General features: G+C 37.3%; 1 protein-coding gene across 2 annotated transcripts in view; it reads left to right on the top strand.

Moving 5' to 3' along the window:
* PRKD1 (protein kinase D1) overlaps positions 1-21,313 on the top strand; it is a 349,952-nt gene that overhangs the window by 313,696 nt on the left and 14,943 nt on the right. For both annotated transcript variants that reach the window (XM_052659486.1, XM_052659484.1), the window contains 3 exons: positions 10,551-10,712; positions 11,262-11,360; positions 12,532-12,799. In XM_052659486.1, the coding sequence (XP_052515446.1) occupies positions 10,551-10,712; positions 11,262-11,360; positions 12,532-12,799 (529 nt within the window). The remainder of the gene's footprint in view (positions 1-10,550; positions 10,713-11,261; positions 11,361-12,531; positions 12,800-21,313) is intronic.

The following is a 21,313-nucleotide window of genomic DNA, read 5'->3' as shown; positions in this document are numbered from 1 at the left end:
TGTCTTGGGTTTCCACACCTTTTTACAGTGTAAGGAACTTTTGCCATACTCCTGTCTTCTACCTCTGCCCAACTATCCCTCTTTGGCTGTTTTTCAGTCTTTACCCTACTTGACTAGCCTCAGTGCTTCAAAGCATTGATCATTTGCTCCTTTCTGGGTCTCACTCCTCACTTCATCCCTGCACTCATCAGGCCCCATTTCACCTTCCCTGCTAGCTCTGCTAGCTCCGTTCTTCTTACTGACCTTCTTCCCTTCATCTAAATGGTTTATGCTAATCTGGGACTCATTCCCAGAGTGAGCTCATCCACTTTAAGACACGCATCTGTCATTATTTCTCAGGTTATTTCCTGAATTTATTTCATGAACTCTGTTCTTTCACAGACACTTCCGTTTCCTATTTCTGACATTACAACATCTCCACTTTGCTGTGCCAGTCTTACCCAAACCAACTAGCCAAAAACCAAATAATTATTCCTAATGTTTCCCTGCAAGTTATTCTCTAATTTTGTCCATTGTGCTATTATTTCTCCAGTTTCGAAGGAACTTCAGTTAATTTCCTTCAGTTAATAAAAATATTGTCATTCAACAGTACTCTTGAAGCCCTTCCTTCTTTGATACAAAGCAATTTATTAGGTTGTATAACAGTGAATGAAACCTTTTAGAATATTTATCATATATTTGGACAGACAGATACAAGTAACCGCAAGTCAGGATAGCTGTGGAAACGTAGAACATAGTGAAAGAAGTCATGAGTTATGGCAGAGGTCAGGGTACTAGAATGAGGGAGATTTTCAAAGGGAAATACAGCATTGGTGAAATCTTAAGAGTCATGATTCTTGGTGACCAAAGAAATGTTGGAAAGGGTTAGTAGGCTGAGGGGCCGCCTTAATAAAATAAATACACTATGAAATATAAGTAGAAAACTAGATCATTTTAAAAGAGTGGCTTCAAATCACTTCATGTGGTTTGAAAAAATAATTCTAAAAATTCTTCAAATTCTAAACACTTTTAGAATTCTCAGAAAGAATTCTAAAAATCTTTGTATCTGCTGTATATTTTTAAGTTGACAGCTAGAACTATTTTTGTCAGAAGTCCAAAGAATTTTAATTTTGTACTATAGTGAAAATCCTGGTATTTGAAAATAAAGCTGTTGTATGACTCATTTAAATATATGCATTACAATCTAAATATCAAAAACATTTTATATCTTTAAACAGTCATTTAAAAACACATCCATAGGCTTTTTAAGCAATAGCATATTTTACAGTATTTTTGTTTTCTTTGACTACATTATACTTCTATGACAGAAATATATTCCAATGTTATACATTTTTATACTTTAAAGTCTTTTATTGGTTCTCCTTTCATATTTATTTACAATAAAAATCATTGTATATTTTTAAATTTCTTGATTATAACACTGAATGTGTAAAGCATTCTCCTGATTCATTTATCATTACAGTTATTAGTAAAACCTTTGTCTAACAAGATAAATATTCTGTAGAGTTTGATCTATGCTTGTTAACATAAAAAATGAAATGTTACTGAAAGCACATTATTTAATGAGGTTTATTCTTTTAATATAGTTAATAAATTTTTAGGTGATTATTATTTTTTGTTTACATTAAACAGTTCAGCAGTTTTATTGCTTTTGTTAAATTGTAGAAGCCAAGTTGTAAGTGCTACCCCCCCAGATAAGATAGAAACATTCCAAGTGATTTATCTTCAGAAATTCATCCTCTTTTATTTCTATTAATAGATCCATTAAATCCTTCTCTGATTTTGGTGAAAGCATGCATAAGAAGCTAAGTTGCCAAAGAATTGAGTTCCAAGTTATTAGAGTTATTCCGTTCATACCAACACAATATTTCAAACTTTCCCTTTATTTTTTTCCTAGACAATTTTCTTCCCCATGGCGAGGTACCTTAGTAGTGTTAGGAATGTATCACAAGCATACCTTCCTTTTGAAAAGTGGGGAAAAAAATATTGTGAAAGGCAACTTGGGGATTGAGAATTTGAAGAGTATGGAGATTTTCTCAAATAGATCTGCATTAGAAAGTTATTTATGGATTGTTAAGATTCATTCATTCAAACTATAATTATTGAATACTTCCCATGTTCCAGGTAGTAAGGGTACAAATATAAACAAAGCAAATTTTCCTTAACATTATCCCTCTGCTCACATATCTCTTAATCTTCCATTTCCCCAAGAGTTTGCCTCTCTTAGTTTAGAGACTACTGTGAAAGGACAGAGTACACTTAGGTAAGACTAGGAAATGGCTTTAGTGAGAGTTCATGGAGAACCGTAGATATCGTGCCAAGTCAACTGGATTTTATTATGCTTGGGTGATTGTGAATTATTGAAATATTTTCAAAAAATTATTACAATCAGATCAGTATTGAGGGATGGTATAGAGAAAAAAAGTTTAAATACAAGAAAACTGTTTTGGAGGCTCTACTAGTTATAATAATCAAAGCTAGTTTTAACAGTCAGAATGCCCCCATTCTGTATAAATAAGTAATTAAATTTTAGGCTCCAGTTAGAAAACTATGATATTTTATGAGAAGGAAGAGTGTAGATGGGCTGCTCATTGTTCCAGATGTTACAGCTACCTCTAAAGCTTAGCCCTGGGGAGGAAGATTGGGCATTGGGTGTGAAAGAAACCAGACACTCTGTCAGAGTGTTACCTTTAAAGGCAATGAAACTTCAAGATCAGGAGTGGAATGGGTAATGCAGAACAACACTGGGGTGGGGGTAGGGGTGGTACACCAGCTTAAAAACAGATTAAGCTATAGGGAAGATATTTTATCAGTCAGGAAGGCAAGGGATCCAAATTGTCAATGTGGATGTCATAACAGGTATAGGGGACACTGTAGTGAGAAGACTGATGAGGTAGCATTCAGAAATCCAGAGAACATGCTCAGATGGGTTGTGAGAGTAAGGTGAGGAGGCTTAAGTAGCATAGCCCCTGATGCATATTAGTTAGAACAGGCAGCACTGGTTCTAAATGGATTTGAGTCCAAGGAAAATACTAAGAGCATAGATTCTGGGCTTAGACTGCCAGGGTTCTCACATCAGGCTTAAGAGTCTTAGGAGCTTGGAAAAGTTACTTAGGTTCTCTGAGTCTCAATTTCCTTATCCATAAAACTTTGTACAGATGTTGTAAGAATTGAGTATGATAATTTGTTGAAATTCTTAGTGCCTGGCATATAGTAAAGATTCCATACTTATCTTACTATTAATCGTATTGAAACCACTTGTCTAGCTCCTAGGAATGATTTCAAATAACTTGATATTGAATTTCTTAAATAGAGAACATAGAGACATATAATTTTGTGTTAACAAAGAGCACGATTGACTCAAAACCTGGGGTACAGCTGAAAATATATTAACATATGCCTGGCCCCTAGTAAACACTCAGTAAATATTTGTTGAGCAAATTATATTGCCACAGCTGAAGGAAACGGAGTGGTATAGAATTGCAGAGCATGCCAGTAAGATAATAAAGTATACTTTACCTTCATTCCTTTTTGACTACAAAACATGGTAATTTATCTTCACAGAACAAGATTAAATATATATCTTGTAAATACCTGGCTTTGTTCTCTTAGTCTAAAAAGAGGATCAAGAGTAGGTGGAAAGAGATAATCATAACAGGAAACCAGAGAATAATATTGCTAAGTATGAGTGGGAAAATGAAAATTTGCAGAAACTGGTGATTTTATTTAAAGCATGAAGGAGTCAACTTTTCTTTCTCAGGAGAAAAATATTCAAAAAGTGAGTACTTTATCTTTTATGTTTAATAAAAAGTTTATACTTCTGTTGTTTCACCTTATGTGTTCATATTTCTTCAAATTTTTTTTCTTTTTTACATTACTACATGAACAATTTTCATGAAATTGTTTCTTTTGAAGACATGTTTTACACCTCTAAAGTGATCTTGTTATCTTCTGCATGCTCCAAAAAAAGTCTATAAATTATGTATATATGTGTCTAAAATAGAAGAAAAAACTTTAAAAATCTATTATAATAAAAAGAAAACAAACTTGAAAAATTTTCTGGCTAGATATTGTATTCCATAACACTTTAGTCATAATGAAAACTTAGTGTCAGATGGCCAGGTTCCAGTCAGAGCTTTTCAGTTTTTTCATAAGTTACTTTTAATCTTGGTTTCCTTAATTATGGATTAGAATTCATCTGACTCGATGTGCTTGCTTCACAGGAATGTTTTACAGGGGTTGAATTAAATAGTATATAAAGTGTTTTTAATGTTTTAATATTTATTTTTGTTTATTTATTTGGCTGCACCAGGTCTATTTTATTTATTGCTTATTTGGTTTATTTTTGGCACACAGGATCTTAGGTCTTCATCACGGCATGCAGCATCTTTAGTTGCCGCATGCATTCTCTTAGTTGGGCATGTGGGATCTAGTTCCCCTGCATTGAGAGTACAGAGTCAGCCTCTGGACCACCAGGGAAGTCCCTAAAGTGTTTTTTAAAATCAGTGTTCCCCAACTTATTTTTGGAAGATCATGTCTTCTGAGTTCCTTCATGGAAGAAGGTGAGGATTAAGATGTGCTCAAAAAGCTTAGAAAATACTGCATACTACATCCAGGTCATCTACATCCTGGAAGTGCATAGTCTTTCACTTAAAGATTCTGAGATGCCCCATAATTAAGAACCTGTTCAGTTTTGATAATATGCCATCTAAGTGCCACAAAATCCATATTCAATGTAAGATAACACAATCTGACTTTTTTGCACATGACATTCTGTCCTCTAACTCTGTCCAGTACACCTGGTATGCTCACTCCAGATCCCAGTATCCAATACTTAAGACTTCAGATAGATTTTGTGTCTGTACAGGTCATTTAACCTCATAATAGAATGGTATGCTTTCTGGAGTGGTGACCTCTAAGCATAGTAATTGGGTTACAGTGATATACGTTGTTAAAAGTTACACTTTAAATCTAACATTGGGATGAGATTGGATTCATGTGTTCATGTTTCCAGCCAGTAGGTTAGCAGGAAATAAAAAAGTGTTCCAGATGTGTGTCTATTGCCATGCATTTGTATCAAATAGAAAAAAAAAAATTCAGCTATTTGATCCAATTTTTAACTTTTATGTGCAGTAAGCACACCTTGATCTACAAATTCCAACTTCCTTATTTTAACGTGCCATTCTTTCAATTCATGCCTTTTCACTAAACACAAACTAGAGTAATGGCATGGAGGAAAGAGGGTCACACTTTTTGGGTGAAATATTTACTAACACTGATTTTTTTTAAAAAAAAGTAACAACCAGTTACTGATTTTTTTTTTGTCTTTTAAGCCTTTGTTCTTATTCTCAAATATTCCATCCTTTTGCCTAAATTCAGCTTGAAACTCTGGCCGTGGTCAGGGGTTTGGGAGTAGATACCTGGATGTGTACAGTATTCTTGCTGTGTAAGGGCCTTTCATTTGGTAGAAGTCACTCCCTCAACTCTCTGAAATTATAGTAACAAGTTCAGTCATATACAGACAGTGCCAGTGGAAGCTCAGTGTATGAGTTTACATGGTGGGTTGAGGAATCTAGATTTCGCTTTTTAGATTTCCCATTCATATGCCCTAAAAGATTCCTGGTGATAAGTAGAAAATAGCACATACTTTTTATACTAATTCTACCTGGTGAAAAGGCTAGAAACATGAGAGGTGATGGGAGGGTTTTGTAAGTATGTTTTTTGCATACTCCTCTCTCTCTGCATTCAGTCTCTTCTCCTTTTATAAGGAAAGGAGAGAACTCATTCTATTTATCATGTGTCTGCATGGCCTTGAAATCTAAAGCTAGATTAAAGCAGTTCCAGAAAAGATTAAGTGCAGAATGTTTGAGAGGGTTGTAGATAGGTTTATGGATATATGTGAATACGGTAATTATATATCAGACCTGACCTGATTTTTTTTTTCCTTCTATGCAAATATTGAACTGATTCTTTAAAAATTTTTTCTTGGGCCAGTTGTACTTAATAGGATGCACAGAACTTGTAGCTAACTTAAGATGGAAAAAATAATGGTAAATTGTGCATTGTAAGCTAGCCATCTAAAAGCTGACTCCCCTTCTTGATATCTGGACACAATATATATATTGTATTAACAGCCAGTGGAGATGCTTCAACTTATTTCTTCCACAGAATTTTGAGCTATTTAAACCAGGGTCAATCTGAGCTACTTAATGCCACACAAAAATATTACATTGCAAATTCTGATGGATGGTATATGCAAGCAGTTTTACCGGGAGTGATTGGATCATTTCTGAGTTCACAGAGTCTAATAGGTTAAATTTGGTTGTGACTCCATTGATCTAAATATCAGCCAGTGATTCACAGGAGGGTGGATTGTTACATCTGGTCTTACTGAAGTAATATTGGTGCATTTATTCCTCTGACATTATATGTTAAGTTCATTGGTTCTGAGTTATTATCAATGTGCATTCCCAAAATGTTAGCTCCTAAAAGATAACTTCTAGAGTATGGAACTGTTTATAAATTGTAGCCTTTTGTCAACCAAACATGAAATAAGGACACTTTGCATGCAACAACCAAATGATCCCCAGCCCATGTTAAGTCAGGAGGGCTCTCATGTGATGTAACACAGCCCTCACCTGTTGACATCAGAGTAGAAGCACCTCTGTCATCACTGAAGTTTAAAAATGCAGAATGAGGGAAGATGTTGTTGTTGTTTAGTCACCAAGTCATGCCCAGCTCTTTTGCAACTCCATGGACTGTAGCCCACCAGGCTCCTCTGTCCCTGTGTTTCTCCAGGCAAGAATACTGGAGTGGGTTGCCATTCCTTCTCCAGGGGAGCTTCCTGACCCAGGGATCTAACCCGTGTCTCCTAAATTGGCAGGCAGATTCTTTACCGTTGAGCCAACAGGGAAGCCCATGAGGGAAGATGCGTGCATACTGCATGCTAAGTTGCTTCGGTCATGTCCGACTGTCTGTGACCCTGTGGACTATATAACCCACCAGGCTCCTGTGTCTGTGGGATTCTCCAGGCAAGAATACTAGAGTGAATTGCTGTGTCCTCCAGGGGATCTTCCTGACCCAGGGGTTGAACATGCATTTCTTCAATCTGCTGCATTGGCAGGCGGGTTCTTTACCATTAGAGCCACCTAGAACGATAGGACAAAGTAGAAGGCGTAAGTGGGCTTCATACTTAATGTAACTTCCTTTAGGTGAAAGACAAAAGGAAATTTTCTTGTCTTCCACTTTAAATTTCTGGTTATCAAACTAAAGAGAGAATTTAGGCGAGATAGCTGAGTTTACCACATTAATTTGGGTATTATCTTTCACATGTCTTCTTATAATCATCTCCTCTCTACACTGACTTTTTTAGTAACTATCAAGGCATCCCCTTCATATTAAGTGATTGTAAATTCTAGGGTTAGTAAGTGAAGCATAAATTTTAGAAGACTGTAATTAGAAAATGTGTAAGATGGTGTGTTCTTTCAGTTCAGGAGTGACTATCAACAGTCATTGCCATGTTGCTGTACCTCACTTCCCCACTTCCCCATCCTTGCACACACTGTGCTGGTGTATTCTGTCTGCCCTGTGTGCTATTTAGAACTTAGATCCTGGATTCTTCACTTCTAATTTTCTTCCTTTCTGTCTCAGTATGACCTAAATCACTTCGTTGTTTGATAGGAAAGTAGTCAGAAGTTCCCATGTTAAGGCTGACTCCTAAATAATCTGTTGAATAGATATATTGAATCTAATTTTTCTCTTTCCTACCTCTCATATGTTTGAGTATAATAATCCTGAAGGTAGAAGAAGGGCAAAGCATGACATTAATTTATCACAGCTAGATGTTTGGAATGAATTCACAGTGTTAGGTTTACAATAAAGCAACACTATAAGAATTAAAGATTATAAGTAAAGAAAAATAATCCTCAATGCAAATCTAAAACGTGTAATATAAAATAGAATACATGTATAAACTAAAATTTTTAATTAAATACTATTTATAAAGTATTACTGCTTTTATAAAATCTTTTGCTTTTAATGACTAGCTTCCATTAATTATATAAGAACTCTCTAGGCAGTTTGAGTCAGAAAATTTTTGTCTTGATCTCCAAATGGCATTTCCTCCCAGACTTCAAAACAACTCATATTCACCCCATGGATATGTCATCAATCTGTAATGTGTGAATGGACACTATTCTTTCCTATATTTGACCAAATGTTTCATTTCCTGAAAATTAGATTACTTAAATGCAACAAACAGATGGCCACAAAGTCCTGTAATAGCTTACTCTGCCATGAAATTTATTATCCAAATCTCTGAGCTAGGCCTGAGAAGTTAACAAAAGTTCTTTCTGAACACGACTATGCCATAGTTGATGTTATAATCATCAAACCATTTTAAGTTAATTAATTTACTTTAGACTTTAAAAGGAAAATTTTGAAAAGCTATTTTATAGTTTCTGTAAAAAGTTAAAATTGTGAACAAGTGACATCAGCTACTTTGGTTAAAGCTCATCTTAGAGTTGATCTTAAGGTATTAAAAAGGCAATATGAATGATATAAAATGGTAACTTTAGTTTTTTTTCCCTCTCTTTAGTCTTCAGATATCTTCAGATATCTAGGCTAAGTCAATTAACTTCTCATCAGGATAGAGATTTTTGTTAATGAAGACCTGCTTCTGTATATTCTGCTTGCTTTTGTTATTGTTGAATGTAAAAGCAAGTTAGGTCATTTGAGTGCAAAAGCATCCAGCTTTTGAGAAGGCATCTGTGATGGCTTTGTCTCAACCATACATAATGAACTCAAGAAGTATCAACTTATTACATACCAGCTATGCAGAGAAAATAAAGTCATTTTGCTATTGGGAAGATTTTTCAGCTACCATTCAATATATTCTTTAGCAGACTTGTAAAACGTAAAGGTTTTGGTGAAAGATCAAGGACCAAGAGCAATGAATGTAGGAGCTGAAACTTTTCCAAGACATATTTCTTTTACCGGTTGCGTTCGGGTGACCTTTAATTCAATGAATTCATTGAATATACTTTATTTCCTAAAATATATACCTAAGTATATTCAAAGTCCCTTACCAAGAAATAGCCAAATTTTCCTTTATCTCTTACATAAAGAAGCTATTAGAGGACATTTATACAGTCCTTCAGAGTCCATGGGGACATCATTGACAGAAAACAATCTCATTAATTCCTTTTATACTTTTGGTCTAGAACATTCTGGAAAAACACAAAGTAAATAAGCACATATTAAAGTCCCATCTGATGTGTAAGGCAGAGAGCAGAATTGCCAGAGTAGTGGTTGGAGTTCTCATCCAGCAAGGCAGGTTCTCATCATGGAAGCTACTGCCAACCATAGCGTATGTCCGTGCTGAGTCAGTGCCAGGCTCTCTGCGCTGAGGAGTAGCGTGAAGGACAGTGACAGTGCAGATTCACGCATGTCCCCTCTACTGCTCAGCCCCCAGCATCTGTCCATGAGATCTGAAGACCGCGCCATTTCAGGTTTCCAATAATTTGTGAACATTTCATTTTGCGTTTAATTTTATGGCTGACTAAGATTTTTTCTCTTGGAATAGAGGATTTATTTTCTTCCCTGTGTTCAGCTGTTAACACATGTAAGTCAGTCCGTGTGTTTTTCTTTCAGTAATTTTTATTCAAGATGATTGTTTTTTCCCCATTTTTCATTGAAATATTAGTGGAATATATAATAGTTCTTTTAATTTGGGGATTATTTTGTTGTGTGCAGGCAAAAAAAATAAAGGTCAATTGATCAAAGGCTTTTGTTGACGACCCCAGACCGACATTCAGAGTTAAGCATCATTACGAGGGCCCATCTAATGTTAAGAGTAATTTTACTTGACGTGTGACAATTAACATGTCAAGCCAAATGCAGCCTATCATTATTGGCCATTAGTTTATTGTGGAAATATTTATTGAGTGCTTGAGAACTATGAAGCACTACCACATAGCATGATGTCCTGAACAAAACAGAGGCTCAATAATATTTGCTGTTTTCATGGGGATCTTTACCCTTGTGTAAGAGCTTTTGTAGCAAACTAGAGCAGCCTCCGAGAGCACAGCAGCAGCTCCAAAAGGTTTTGATTAACGTGCTTCATCAGTGCAGTCAGATGCACTCCATGAACGCATTTCATCTTATCTACACTAAATTTCTACTAAGTGTGTATGGATGGCCTAGTAAACTAATTTAGGACAGTATGCTTAATACTGGAGATAATCCTAAGAAACTACAGATTTTTCAATATGATATTATAATTAAAACCTAATTAGCAATTCACTGTGCTGGAATTTTGTTTTATAGCATAGAAAAAAATATTCACTGTGCACAGAAAGTCAAGATGTATTTTTTGGAGACATTAGAATTTCCAAACTATAAGGCAGCACATGTGGAATTTAGAGGTGTTAAAAATCTACAGTGTGGATCTACAGTCTAGCTTTAAGCTAGAACAGTTTTGTATAATCAGTGAGCTTGCCAAACAGTATCAAAAACTCATTTTCTTCAAGTGCTTTATTTATCTTTAATAGAACCTTCATCACCCTGGTGTTGTAAATTTGGAGTGTATGTTTGAGACGCCTGAAAGAGTGTTTGTTGTTATGGAAAAACTCCATGGAGACATGCTGGAGATGATCTTGTCAAGTGAAAAGGGCAGGTTGCCAGAGCACGTAACGAAGTTTTTAATTACTCAGGTAAGAAATCAATTACAGTCAGGAAATAAAAAAGGTAATATTTAATATCAGATGTTATCACTGTTTAACTAGAGCTTTCTAGCCCTGTTGTTTAGTCCCTACCTCCAGAGTCTGAACTACACTAAAAAAAAAAAGTTGGAATGGCTTATTGTATTATCTAATTTATATCTGTAGTAGTCGGGGTTTAGGATAGCACCAAATGAATAATATGTATACGGGCCCAGGTATTAAAACTGCTCATGAAATTTTAAAATGCACAGTGGCTGAGTCCTGAATCTTTGAAAATATTCAGGAATGTGTAGCCTGTTAGATATCATTGAATTCTTTTATCTTTACCTGTTTCGGTTGCCATCTGGTTTCCATAATACTTTTTCCAATAAAGTTTCCTTAGAAACATGCTAGCTTATTTCAGGGTCTGAAACATAAAGAAATGTCACTGTTCATTTTGAGTCTGCTGTTGACCCTCTAAATTTATGTCCTAGTAGAGAACATTTTGAACCAACCATTTAGATTAAAATAAGCTGATGTTGATGATTTTCTCCTATATAGATACTTGTGGCTTTGCGGCATCTACACTTTAAAAATATTGTTCATTGTGACCTCAAACCAGAAAACGTGTTGCTAGCATCAGCTGATCCTTTCCCTCAGGCAAGTATGAAAGCCTCTCTCAGCAAAAAGGCAGCCGACAGCATCACTGGCTCTCTTGCTGCATTCTGTCACCCTTTCTCCTCAAAACTTTCACTGTCTGTTTTCATCCATTTGTTACCTTCTTACGTTATGGGGACTGTCTCTGTCATTCTGCAACTCAGTTCAGCCTGCCTTTATAATATAATGCACACCAGGCCTTTCCTGCTGCTTCTGCTGCCGTGGTGTGGACATCCTGGGGAACGGGAGAGGGAGACAGCTTCAGAGTCCCAGGGATGCTGCTGCTGCTGCTAAGTCACTTCAGTCTTGTCTGACTCTGTGCGACCCCATAGACAGCAGCCCACCAGGCTCCCCCGTCCCCAGGATTCTCCAGGCAAGAACACTGGAGCGGGTTGCCATTTCCTTCTGCAGTGCATGAAAAGCGAAAGGGAAGTCGCTCAGTCGTGTCCGACTCTTCGCAACCCCATGGACTGCAGCCTACCAGGCTCCTCCATCCATGGGATTTTCCAGGCAAGAGTACTGGAGTAGGGTGCCATCACCTTCTCCACCCAGGGATGCTACCAGCTCTCTAATGTTAGGCAGGGTATTGCAGTTCAGTGTTGTTCCCAGGGATGAAGACAGAAGTTTCTTCTTTTCCTTGACTCAGAAAATGCAAAACAACCATATCTCTTTCTAGATACCCTTGTGTCTGAAGTGACCTGACCAAGGTGGCTGTTCTGTGTTGCTTCCATGATGCCCTCAGATCCTGGCTGCCTGTCCATGCAAAGCTAATTTTTAGGATATGGTGGATGATGGCATGTGCTTATCCTTCAGCCTTTATTTATAATAAGTCCTTGAGTTAAATCCATCACTGTGCATGATGTTTCCCTGCCTTGTAAAACTGAATAACCTACTTTTATGTACACATATTTTCATATTTGTCCCTCAGTTCTAGGAGGAGGAAGGAAAATTGTTTAGATGATATTTTTATGAATAAAAAAATACTTTTGTGTCTTTTCATAAATTGCTATCCTCGAGTACATAAAATGGAAAATAGCTGTTAGTTCTACCATGAGAAATCCATACAATATATATAAAGTATTATAGTTGTTTTTTTTAGCTGTTGTGGACCAAGACACAGACTGACAAACAAATTTGTAACCTGACTGTATCTTCAAACCATTATTATCAACAGGTGAAACTTTGTGATTTTGGTTTTGCCCGGATCATTGGAGAGAAGTCTTTCCGGAGGTCAGTGGTGGGTACCCCAGCTTACCTGGCTCCTGAGGTTCTAAGGAACAAGGGCTATAATCGCTCTCTAGACATGTGGTCTGTTGGGGTCATCATCTATGTAAGCTTAAGTGGCACGTTCCCATTTAATGAAGATGAGGACATTCACGACCAAATCCAGAATGCAGCTTTCATGTATCCACCGAATCCTTGGAAGGAAATCTCTCACGAAGGTAATATTTCCTATTCAGAAGTGATAATGATTTCCTCATTAAGTGTTACATTATTAATTCAGTCGTGTAATTTAAATTGATACATGCTCATGGCAAATTGCCCACCAGAGTAGGGGCACAAATTGATTGAGGTGGGTTGAGAAGTAAAGGAAATGGAGACAAAAATATCTACTGGTGAAACTTACATACAGAAAATTAAGAAACACAAATTAAGAGGTAAATGAAATAAAGAGAAACTGTTTATCATTGGTTATGTCCTAAGAACTTATGAATATTTATACATAGATATAATGGCAATACTTGATCTTTACTAACGGTAATCTTTGATTTACTATATGCCTATTTATGTTATAAGCACTTTTAACTTACTGTGGACACGAGAACCTTATGATACTGATATTTTAGTTATCACATTACATATATTAGTATACCAAATTCTTTGTATACCGTTTTCCTGTATGTGACTTTAGAGCATGTATATAGTATTTTATTTAGTCATTTCCCTAGTGTTATACTTTAGATTATTTCTGTTTATTAATTGTTAGATAACTTTCATGTATAGTTTCTTATATATATCCTGATGATTTTTTAGGGTAGATTACATTGGCAGTGTTGCATTATTTAAAATTAAGTTCTCCTTAATAAATATTTACTTCTTAAAGGGAGAATGATAGATAGTTTAAAAAGAAGTGGAGGGGCCAGTCAGGGTAGAGAAAATGGCTCACTGCATGCTTCACGAAGGAGTTCCTCCTTAACATGCTTTGGAGTTTATTTAATTCTCACCCCCCCAAAATCCTTAAGATAGATTTTACTATTATATCTAGATTTCAAGCAAGGACATTGAGGCAAAAGGAGTGAACCCCCACCAAAATCACAAAGCTGATAAATGGCAGAGCCAGAATTTATACCCAGATGGTCTGAGCATCCATTCTTTAACCCTTAGTCATGCTTCCTTTTTAGTTTTCAGGCAACATCTAGTTCTAAGTTTGTAGAGACTTTTTAACCACTTGAAAAGGCCAATACATTTATAGTTAAATATCTGTTTGATACCTGTTATTACACATGGTGGTATAGAAATTGGAAAAGAGCATGTATAAACTGCCTGGACAATTAGTTCTTAAACTACTGTTCATTGTAAATGGCACAATCCATACATTATCTAAGCTTTGAGTTACTATTGGCTGCAACTTTCTTTAAATTTTATTGAAATATAATTGATTTACAATGTTGTGTTAATTTCTTCTATGTAGTAAAGTGACTCACTTTTATATATATGTATTTTCATATTATTTTCCATTATAATTTGTCACAGGATATTGAATATAGCTCTCTGTGCTACACAGTAGGACCCTGTTTATCCATCGTATATATAATAGTTTGCCTCTCCTAATGTCAAACTCCCATTCCTTCCTTCCCCTACTTTCCCTCCACCTTGGCAACCACAGTTCTGTTCTCTATATGTGAGTCTGTTTCTGTTTCACAGATATGTTGATTTATATCATGTTTTAGATTCCACATATAAGTGATTATCATACGGTATTTGTCTTTCTCTGACTTCACTTACTGTGATAATTTCTGTGTCTGTCCATGTTTCAGTAAGAGGCATTATTGTATTCCTTTGGTGGCTGAGTAATATCCCATTGTATATATACTTATCTTCTTTATCTATTTATCTGTTGATGGACATTTAGGTTTCTTCCATGTCTTGGCTATTGTAAATAGTGCTGCTATTAACATAAGGGTACATATATCTTTTTGAATAATAGTTTTGTATGGGTATATACACAGGAGTATAGGTTGCTGGATCATATGGAAACTGTGTTTTAGTTTTTTGAGAAACCTCCATAATACTCTCCACAGTGGCTACACCAATTTACATTCACACCACAGCGTAGGAGGGTTCCCCTTTCTCCATATCCTCTCCAGCATTTATTATTTATAGACTTTTCGATGAAGACCATTCCGACTGGTCCCTCATTGTAGTTTTGACTTTGACTAACATTGTCTAATTAGCTCAAATTATAGCTAGGCGGATATGTCTTAATGGAATCTTTGACCTTCAAAAGAACTACCACGTGGCTGAAAGACTAATGAAATATATTTAGGATAAGTCAACAGAGGCAAAAGGGGAAACGTGATTCTTTTTCCTATCCAGGAGGCAGAAAGGAGGGAATTGTCAAATAACCTTGTGATCTGAACTTGCTGGGGAACATTACCTTTAAATTCAGTTAGCATTATGTTTGATACCTGTAATCTAGAAATCCAATAAAAATTACTCGATGTTGTTAACCACAGTGCAAATGTGAAATATCTCTACAGCCAGTCGGACATTTTTGTGTTCTGCAGGAGTATTTGGAAAACTAGGAAGATAGCCTTCACATTAAAGTGGTTTTTTCCCTTGGAGTAGTAGAGTATGTTGCTTGAAGAAGTGGAACAAATCCTGCCTGGTCTCTGGTATCATGTAAACATGCTGGCCTTCTATGCGGATGTAGTCTCCTTAGCTATAGGCTGTGAATGTTGAATTATCACTTGTCTTAGAAAGCAGAAGAATGGATATCAACAGCTCCAGGAACTTTTGCTGGGAAACTGCAGTATACATGTGTAAGGAATGTGAAAGTAGAAGACAAAACATAAAATATCTTTCAACGTGAAAGTTTGTAGGGGAGATGAGTTATATGAACTTGGGAAAATGATCATGTATTTTCTTGAATTGTTAGCTTGGTATAAAATCAGGGTCTCCGAGTTCAGAGGAGAAAGAGTCACTATGGACTTGACCAGTCAGTATTGAGTTTTCAGGGGAGATGGAACTTAGGCCAGTCACTAAAGAATGAAGAGATACGGCATTTCACAAAAGAGAATTACATGGGCTAATTCAAGAGGCATTTATATTTGACCAGAAAGAATACATTTTACTTGGCTATAGAAATGTCTAAGCACTAAAAAAATTTCCTGCTGCTCAAAATGATGTGGTAACCAGCTCATGTAGACTCTTGTTCTTGTAAATGACTCAAGTATCAGTTTGCACATTTATTGTCCTTTCTTCTCAGCATCTTTTTCTAGCTTATTTCAGCATTTGAGGCACAGGAGTTGTACTGTTTGCTAGCAGAAGCTCTGACAGCAAATGATTTATCTACCTGCTGGTGTACAAACAGAAGTAATATTGAATATAAAGAAAACCTGGCCAAATTATGTCATAATATTAACTGAGGTGTTACAAAACTAATTATTGGCTTAGATTCTATTCCATTATCTTGTTGGGAACAAATACTTTCCAGATTAGGTATTATCACAGGGCCAGTACCAAATAATATTAAGCACGTAGTATCTGATGAGTATACAAGAAAACTAGGATCTGGCAAAGAGTATTCACAGCTGATATTACGATATACTGTAAACCACACCAGAACCAGGAAAAATCCAGAAGCAAGGAAGTAAAAATCTAGGCACCTCAGTGACTGAATGAATCAGAGGTAAGGATCAGCAGTGAAGTGGTTTGAGATGTTGTACTTCCTGCCATTCTAATTAGCTATCACTTACCTCTTTGAGCTTCAGTTTCTCATCTGTAAAACAGAGTAATGATTCCTGCCCATGTAATGAAGTTGTAATAGAGACTGAAAGAGATAAAGGATGTGAAAGGCATTTATAGAATGCAGGTGTGGGGTGAGCCAAGGACTTGGATCTAGGAAAAGGATAGCAGAACAGTAAGCTAGCTACGCAGTTGCTCTGGCGGGTAACCAAGAATTGATTGTATAATTTTAGAAATTATATGCAAACTTCTGTGCACATTTCCCAAGTGTTCTTCAGTCATACTGTTAGTTGTACTTTTTATTTCTTGGCATGAAAAAGCAAAAGATAGAAGAAAGTTGTAAGGTCTTTGCGGCATACATAGATGTATCAGAATGAGAAAATTCCTTTATCATGCTTTTTTCTCTGTTAATATAGACATGGACTCAATACAATATAGTACTGTATATTGGTGTGTTTGAGCTCTCATTGTGCTATTTGATCCTCACAGCAGTTTTAGTCTCTGTGTTAGTGAGAAACTAAAAAGGGTAAATGACTTGCCTAAGGTCACAGAGTGGTAGGGCTTGGACTTGAAGTCATTGATTGTCTTTTTTTTTTTTTTTCTTAGACAGTTGGTTTCTGTTTATTTACTGTTTTATTTTGGCTGCACTGGGTCTCTGTGACACTGGCGGGCTTAGTTACCTGCGGCATGTGATGTTTTAGCTCCCCGACTAGGGATTGATCTGCATTCCCTGTATTGGAAGGCAGATTCTTAACCACTGAACTGCAAAGGAAGTCCCTGTTGCCATTCTTTATAGCTCACAGGTTTGCACACCACAGGGTGCTTATTTCTAATGTCTTGATATTTAAGAACTTCTAGGGATTCCCCTGTGGCTCAGACAGTAAAGAATCTGCCTGCAGTGCGAGAGACCTAGGTTCGATCCCTGGGTCAGGAAGATCCCCTGGAGAAGGGAATGGCAACTCACTCCAGCATTCTGTCTGGAGAATTCCTTGGACAGAAGAGCTTGGCAGGATAAAGTACATGGAGTTGTGAAGAGCCAGATGCAACTGAGCATCTAACACTTTCAATTTCAGGGAATATTTTAAACTCATTAATTATTTATGCTATTATAATAAGCTGAGTACCGGCATTATAGAGATATTCTTACCAATAATATATCAGTGAATTAATCAGGATTTGTGTGCAAATAGTATAAACTTATCTCTCACTAACTTAGGTCATTTATTGACTCACACAATGGGGTAGGTCCAGAAGGTGAGCCCCATTCATCTGGAACCTGTGGTTCAAGTGACACATTTCTCCATCTCTCACTCTGCTTTACCTTACGGTGTCTTCCTTCTCAGGTAGACTTTTCATGTGGTGCAAAGTGATCTCCCAGCAGCTCCAGGCTAACATGCTACCCATTGTATATGACTCAGAATGGAAGCATAATTATCTCAGTAGCTGTAGATTCTCTGAAAGGGGCACTGATTGGCTGTGCTTAATCCCGTAATACCCTGGGAGCAATCACATTGTCACTGCAGGAGCCACACTCTGATTGGCCTTGTGGATGATGGAGAGCCCCTCCAGGTTGGAGAGAGGTAGTTCCTGCAGTGAAAAGATACAAGGCTGAAAACAAACACAAAAGCATTAACAGGCGTCCACTATTAAAATAGATTTGTTGTGCAAGTTAAAGTGTGCTTTGAAAAATAAGAAAAAAAAATTTGAGGAAAACCTAACACAGCAAATATTACAGGTAAAATGGTGATAGTAAAATTAATTAAATTTTGAAAGCAAAAGAAGAATCACTGATCTTCTGTAACATTTGTCTTGTAGCCAAGCACTGCTTAACACACTTTACATATATGAACTTAGTTGTCCCAAACCTTTAAGTAGATACTATAATTGTTTTCATTTTAAAGATGAGGCAGTGTGGACATAGAGGGTTAAGTGGCTTCCCTTAGTGGGCTAGGTTGCAAATCTTATCAGCCGGCTCCAAGCTCTTACCCACTGCATTTATTGCTCCTTGATCATCCTTCTAATAAATTTAGCCATGCTTTCACATTAAAATCTTAATATGCTCTCCCTAGCTTAGAGCTAATATAGCAACACAATTTTTCCTAATGTCTCAAAAGACCGGGAAACCCGATGCTGTAGTGGCAAAGGCCTGAACTGAGAACTCTCCCACTCAGCATCTTGGTGAACTCATCCAAGTTACTTACAATCTGAGGTCTCAGTTTTCCTGTTTGAAATACAGTGATACAAGTTCCTAATTCACTAGGTTAATTATTAAATGAAATTGCACTGGCAAGTAGTTAGCTGAGTGGTTGAGACAACTAGATTACCTTAAATGTATTGAACACTTTGTATTTCAATCACTTTACATGATCAATCGATCTGTGTATATGCACGTATATATATGTATTTGTTTATGCACATGCATATATAATTACACATGTAACTAAACACATATATTTAATTACAGTTATATATATAACCAAATGCTTATATAAATTATCTATAGTTAAACAAATGTAGTCAACTACTTGTGGCTTATATAGTAAAGAATCTGTCTGCAGATTGTCTTTGATTGTGTGGATCACAATAAACTGTGGAAAATTCTGAAAAAGATGGGACTACCAGACCACCTAACCTGCCTCTTGAGAAATCTGTATGCAGGTCAGGAAGCAACAGTTAGAACTGGACATGGAACAACAGACTGGTTCCAAATAGGAAAAGGAGTACGTCAAGGCTGTATATGGTCACCCTGCTTATTTAACTTCTATGCAGAGTACATCATGAGAAACGCTGGAGTGGAAGAAACGCAAGCTGGAATCAAGATTGCCAGGAGAAATATCAATAACCTCAGATATGTAGATGACACCAGCCTAATGGCAGAAAGTGAAGAGGAGCTAAAAAGCCTCTTGATAAAAGTGAAAGAGGAGAGCAAAAAACTTGGCTTAAAGCTCAACATTCAGAAAACGAAGATCATGGCATCCGGTCCCATCACTTCATGGGAAATAGATGGGGAAACAGTGGAAACAGTGTCAGACTTTATTTTTTTGGGCTCCAAAATCACTGCAGATGGTGACTGCAGCCATGAAATTAAAAGATGCTTACTCCTTGGAAGGAAAGTTATGACCAACCTAGATAGCATATTAAAAAGCAGAGACATTACTTTGCCCAATAAGGTCTGTCTAGTCAAGGCTATGGTTTTTGCAGTGGTCATGTATGGATGTGAGAGTTGGACTGTGAAGAAGGCTGAGCGCCGAAGAATTGATGCTTTTGAACTGTGGTGTTGGAGAAGACTGTTGAGAGTCCCTTGGACTGCAAGGAGATATAACCAGTCCATTCTGAAGGAGATCAACCCTGGGGTTTCCTTGGAAGGAATGATGCTAAAGCTGAAGCTTCCGTACTTTGGCCACCTCATGCAAAGAGTTGACTACTGGAAAAGACTCTGATGCTGGGAGGGATTAGGGGCAGGAGGAGAAGGGGATGACTGAGGATGAGATGGCTGGATGGCATCATAGACTCGATGGACGTGAGTCTGAGTGAACTCCGGAAGATGGTGATGGACAGGGAGGCCTGGCGTGCTGCGATTCATGGAGTTGCAAAGAGTTGGACACGACTGAGCAACTGAACTGAACTGAACTTGTGGCTCATATAGTAAAGAATCTGTCTGCATGGTGAGAGACCTGGGTTCCGTCTCTGGATCAGGAAGATCCCCTGGAAAAGGAAATGGCAACCCACTCTAGTATTCTTGGTTGGAGAATTTCATGGACAGAGGAGCCTGGTGGGTTACAGTCCACAGGCTCGCAAAGAGTCAGGCACAACTGAGTGACTTAACACTTTCACTTCTATACAGATTAACTAAGAACGTGTATATATATGGAATTTAAAAGATGATAACAATGACCCTTTATGTGAGACAGCAAAAGAGACACAGATGTAAAGAACAGACTTTTGGACTCTTGGGAGAAGGCGAGGGTGGGATGATTTGAGAGAATAGCATTGAAACATGTGTACTACTGTATGTGGAATAGATTGCCAGTCCAGGTTCGATGCCTGAGACAGGGATCAGGGCCGGTGCACTGGGATGACCCTGAGGGATGGGATGGGGAGGAAGGTGGGAGGGGGGCTCAGAATGGGGGACACATGTGCACCCATGGCTGATTCATGTCAATGTATGGCAAAAACCACTACAATACTGTACAGTAATTAGCTTCCAATTAAAATAAATACATTAATTTATAAACCAAAGAATGCATGTATACAATAAAACACTCCAGAATGAATCATATGGTTACAGATTATTGCATAAGAGGAGACTTCAGGTAATCATGGGAAGAGAGGAGTTCAAGAACATTTGTGTTCATTTTAGGGCAGTGTTGTGAGTTGCACTTTCATCGTTGAGACCATTTGACCTTTACTGTGTGCTCTGCTCAGTCGCTCAATTGTGCCTGACTCTTTGCAGCCCCATGGACAGTAGTGCGCCAGGCTCCTCTGTCCATGGGATTTTCCAGGCAAGAATACTGGACTGGGTTGCCATTTCCTACTCAAGGAATTTTCCCAACCCAGGGACGGAACCCGTGTCTCTTGCACCTCCTATATTTGCAGGCAGATTCTTTATCACTGCACCAGTTGGGAAGCTTATCCAATACCACTGTCAATAACTAGACATAGCCTCTTTCTCACCTCCAGCTTTTATCTTATACTAGGTTAAGCTTAGTCCTCAGCACATAGAGGCTATGACCTTTCTCAGTCCCTTTAAAATAGGACTCTGCACCTATTTTAAAGTAGTTGCTTGGTTAGCACATTTACTTTGTCTTATGGAAAGGGCAGCCCATTATCACTTACACATTTTTTAAATTGTTGCGGTTGTCCAATCGTTGTCATGTCCAACCCTTTGCGACCCCATGGACTGTAACACACCAGGCCTCCCTGTCCCTCACTGTCTCCTGGAGTTCGTCCTAGTTCATGTCCATTGAATTGATGATGCTTTCCATCCT

The sequence above is a fragment of the Budorcas taxicolor genome, chromosome 21, assembly GCF_023091745.1.
Source record: "Budorcas taxicolor isolate Tak-1 chromosome 21, Takin1.1, whole genome shotgun sequence".
Taxonomy (NCBI): Eukaryota; Metazoa; Chordata; class Mammalia; order Artiodactyla; family Bovidae; genus Budorcas; species Budorcas taxicolor.
This window is presented reverse-complemented; position numbering and strand designations above follow the sequence as displayed.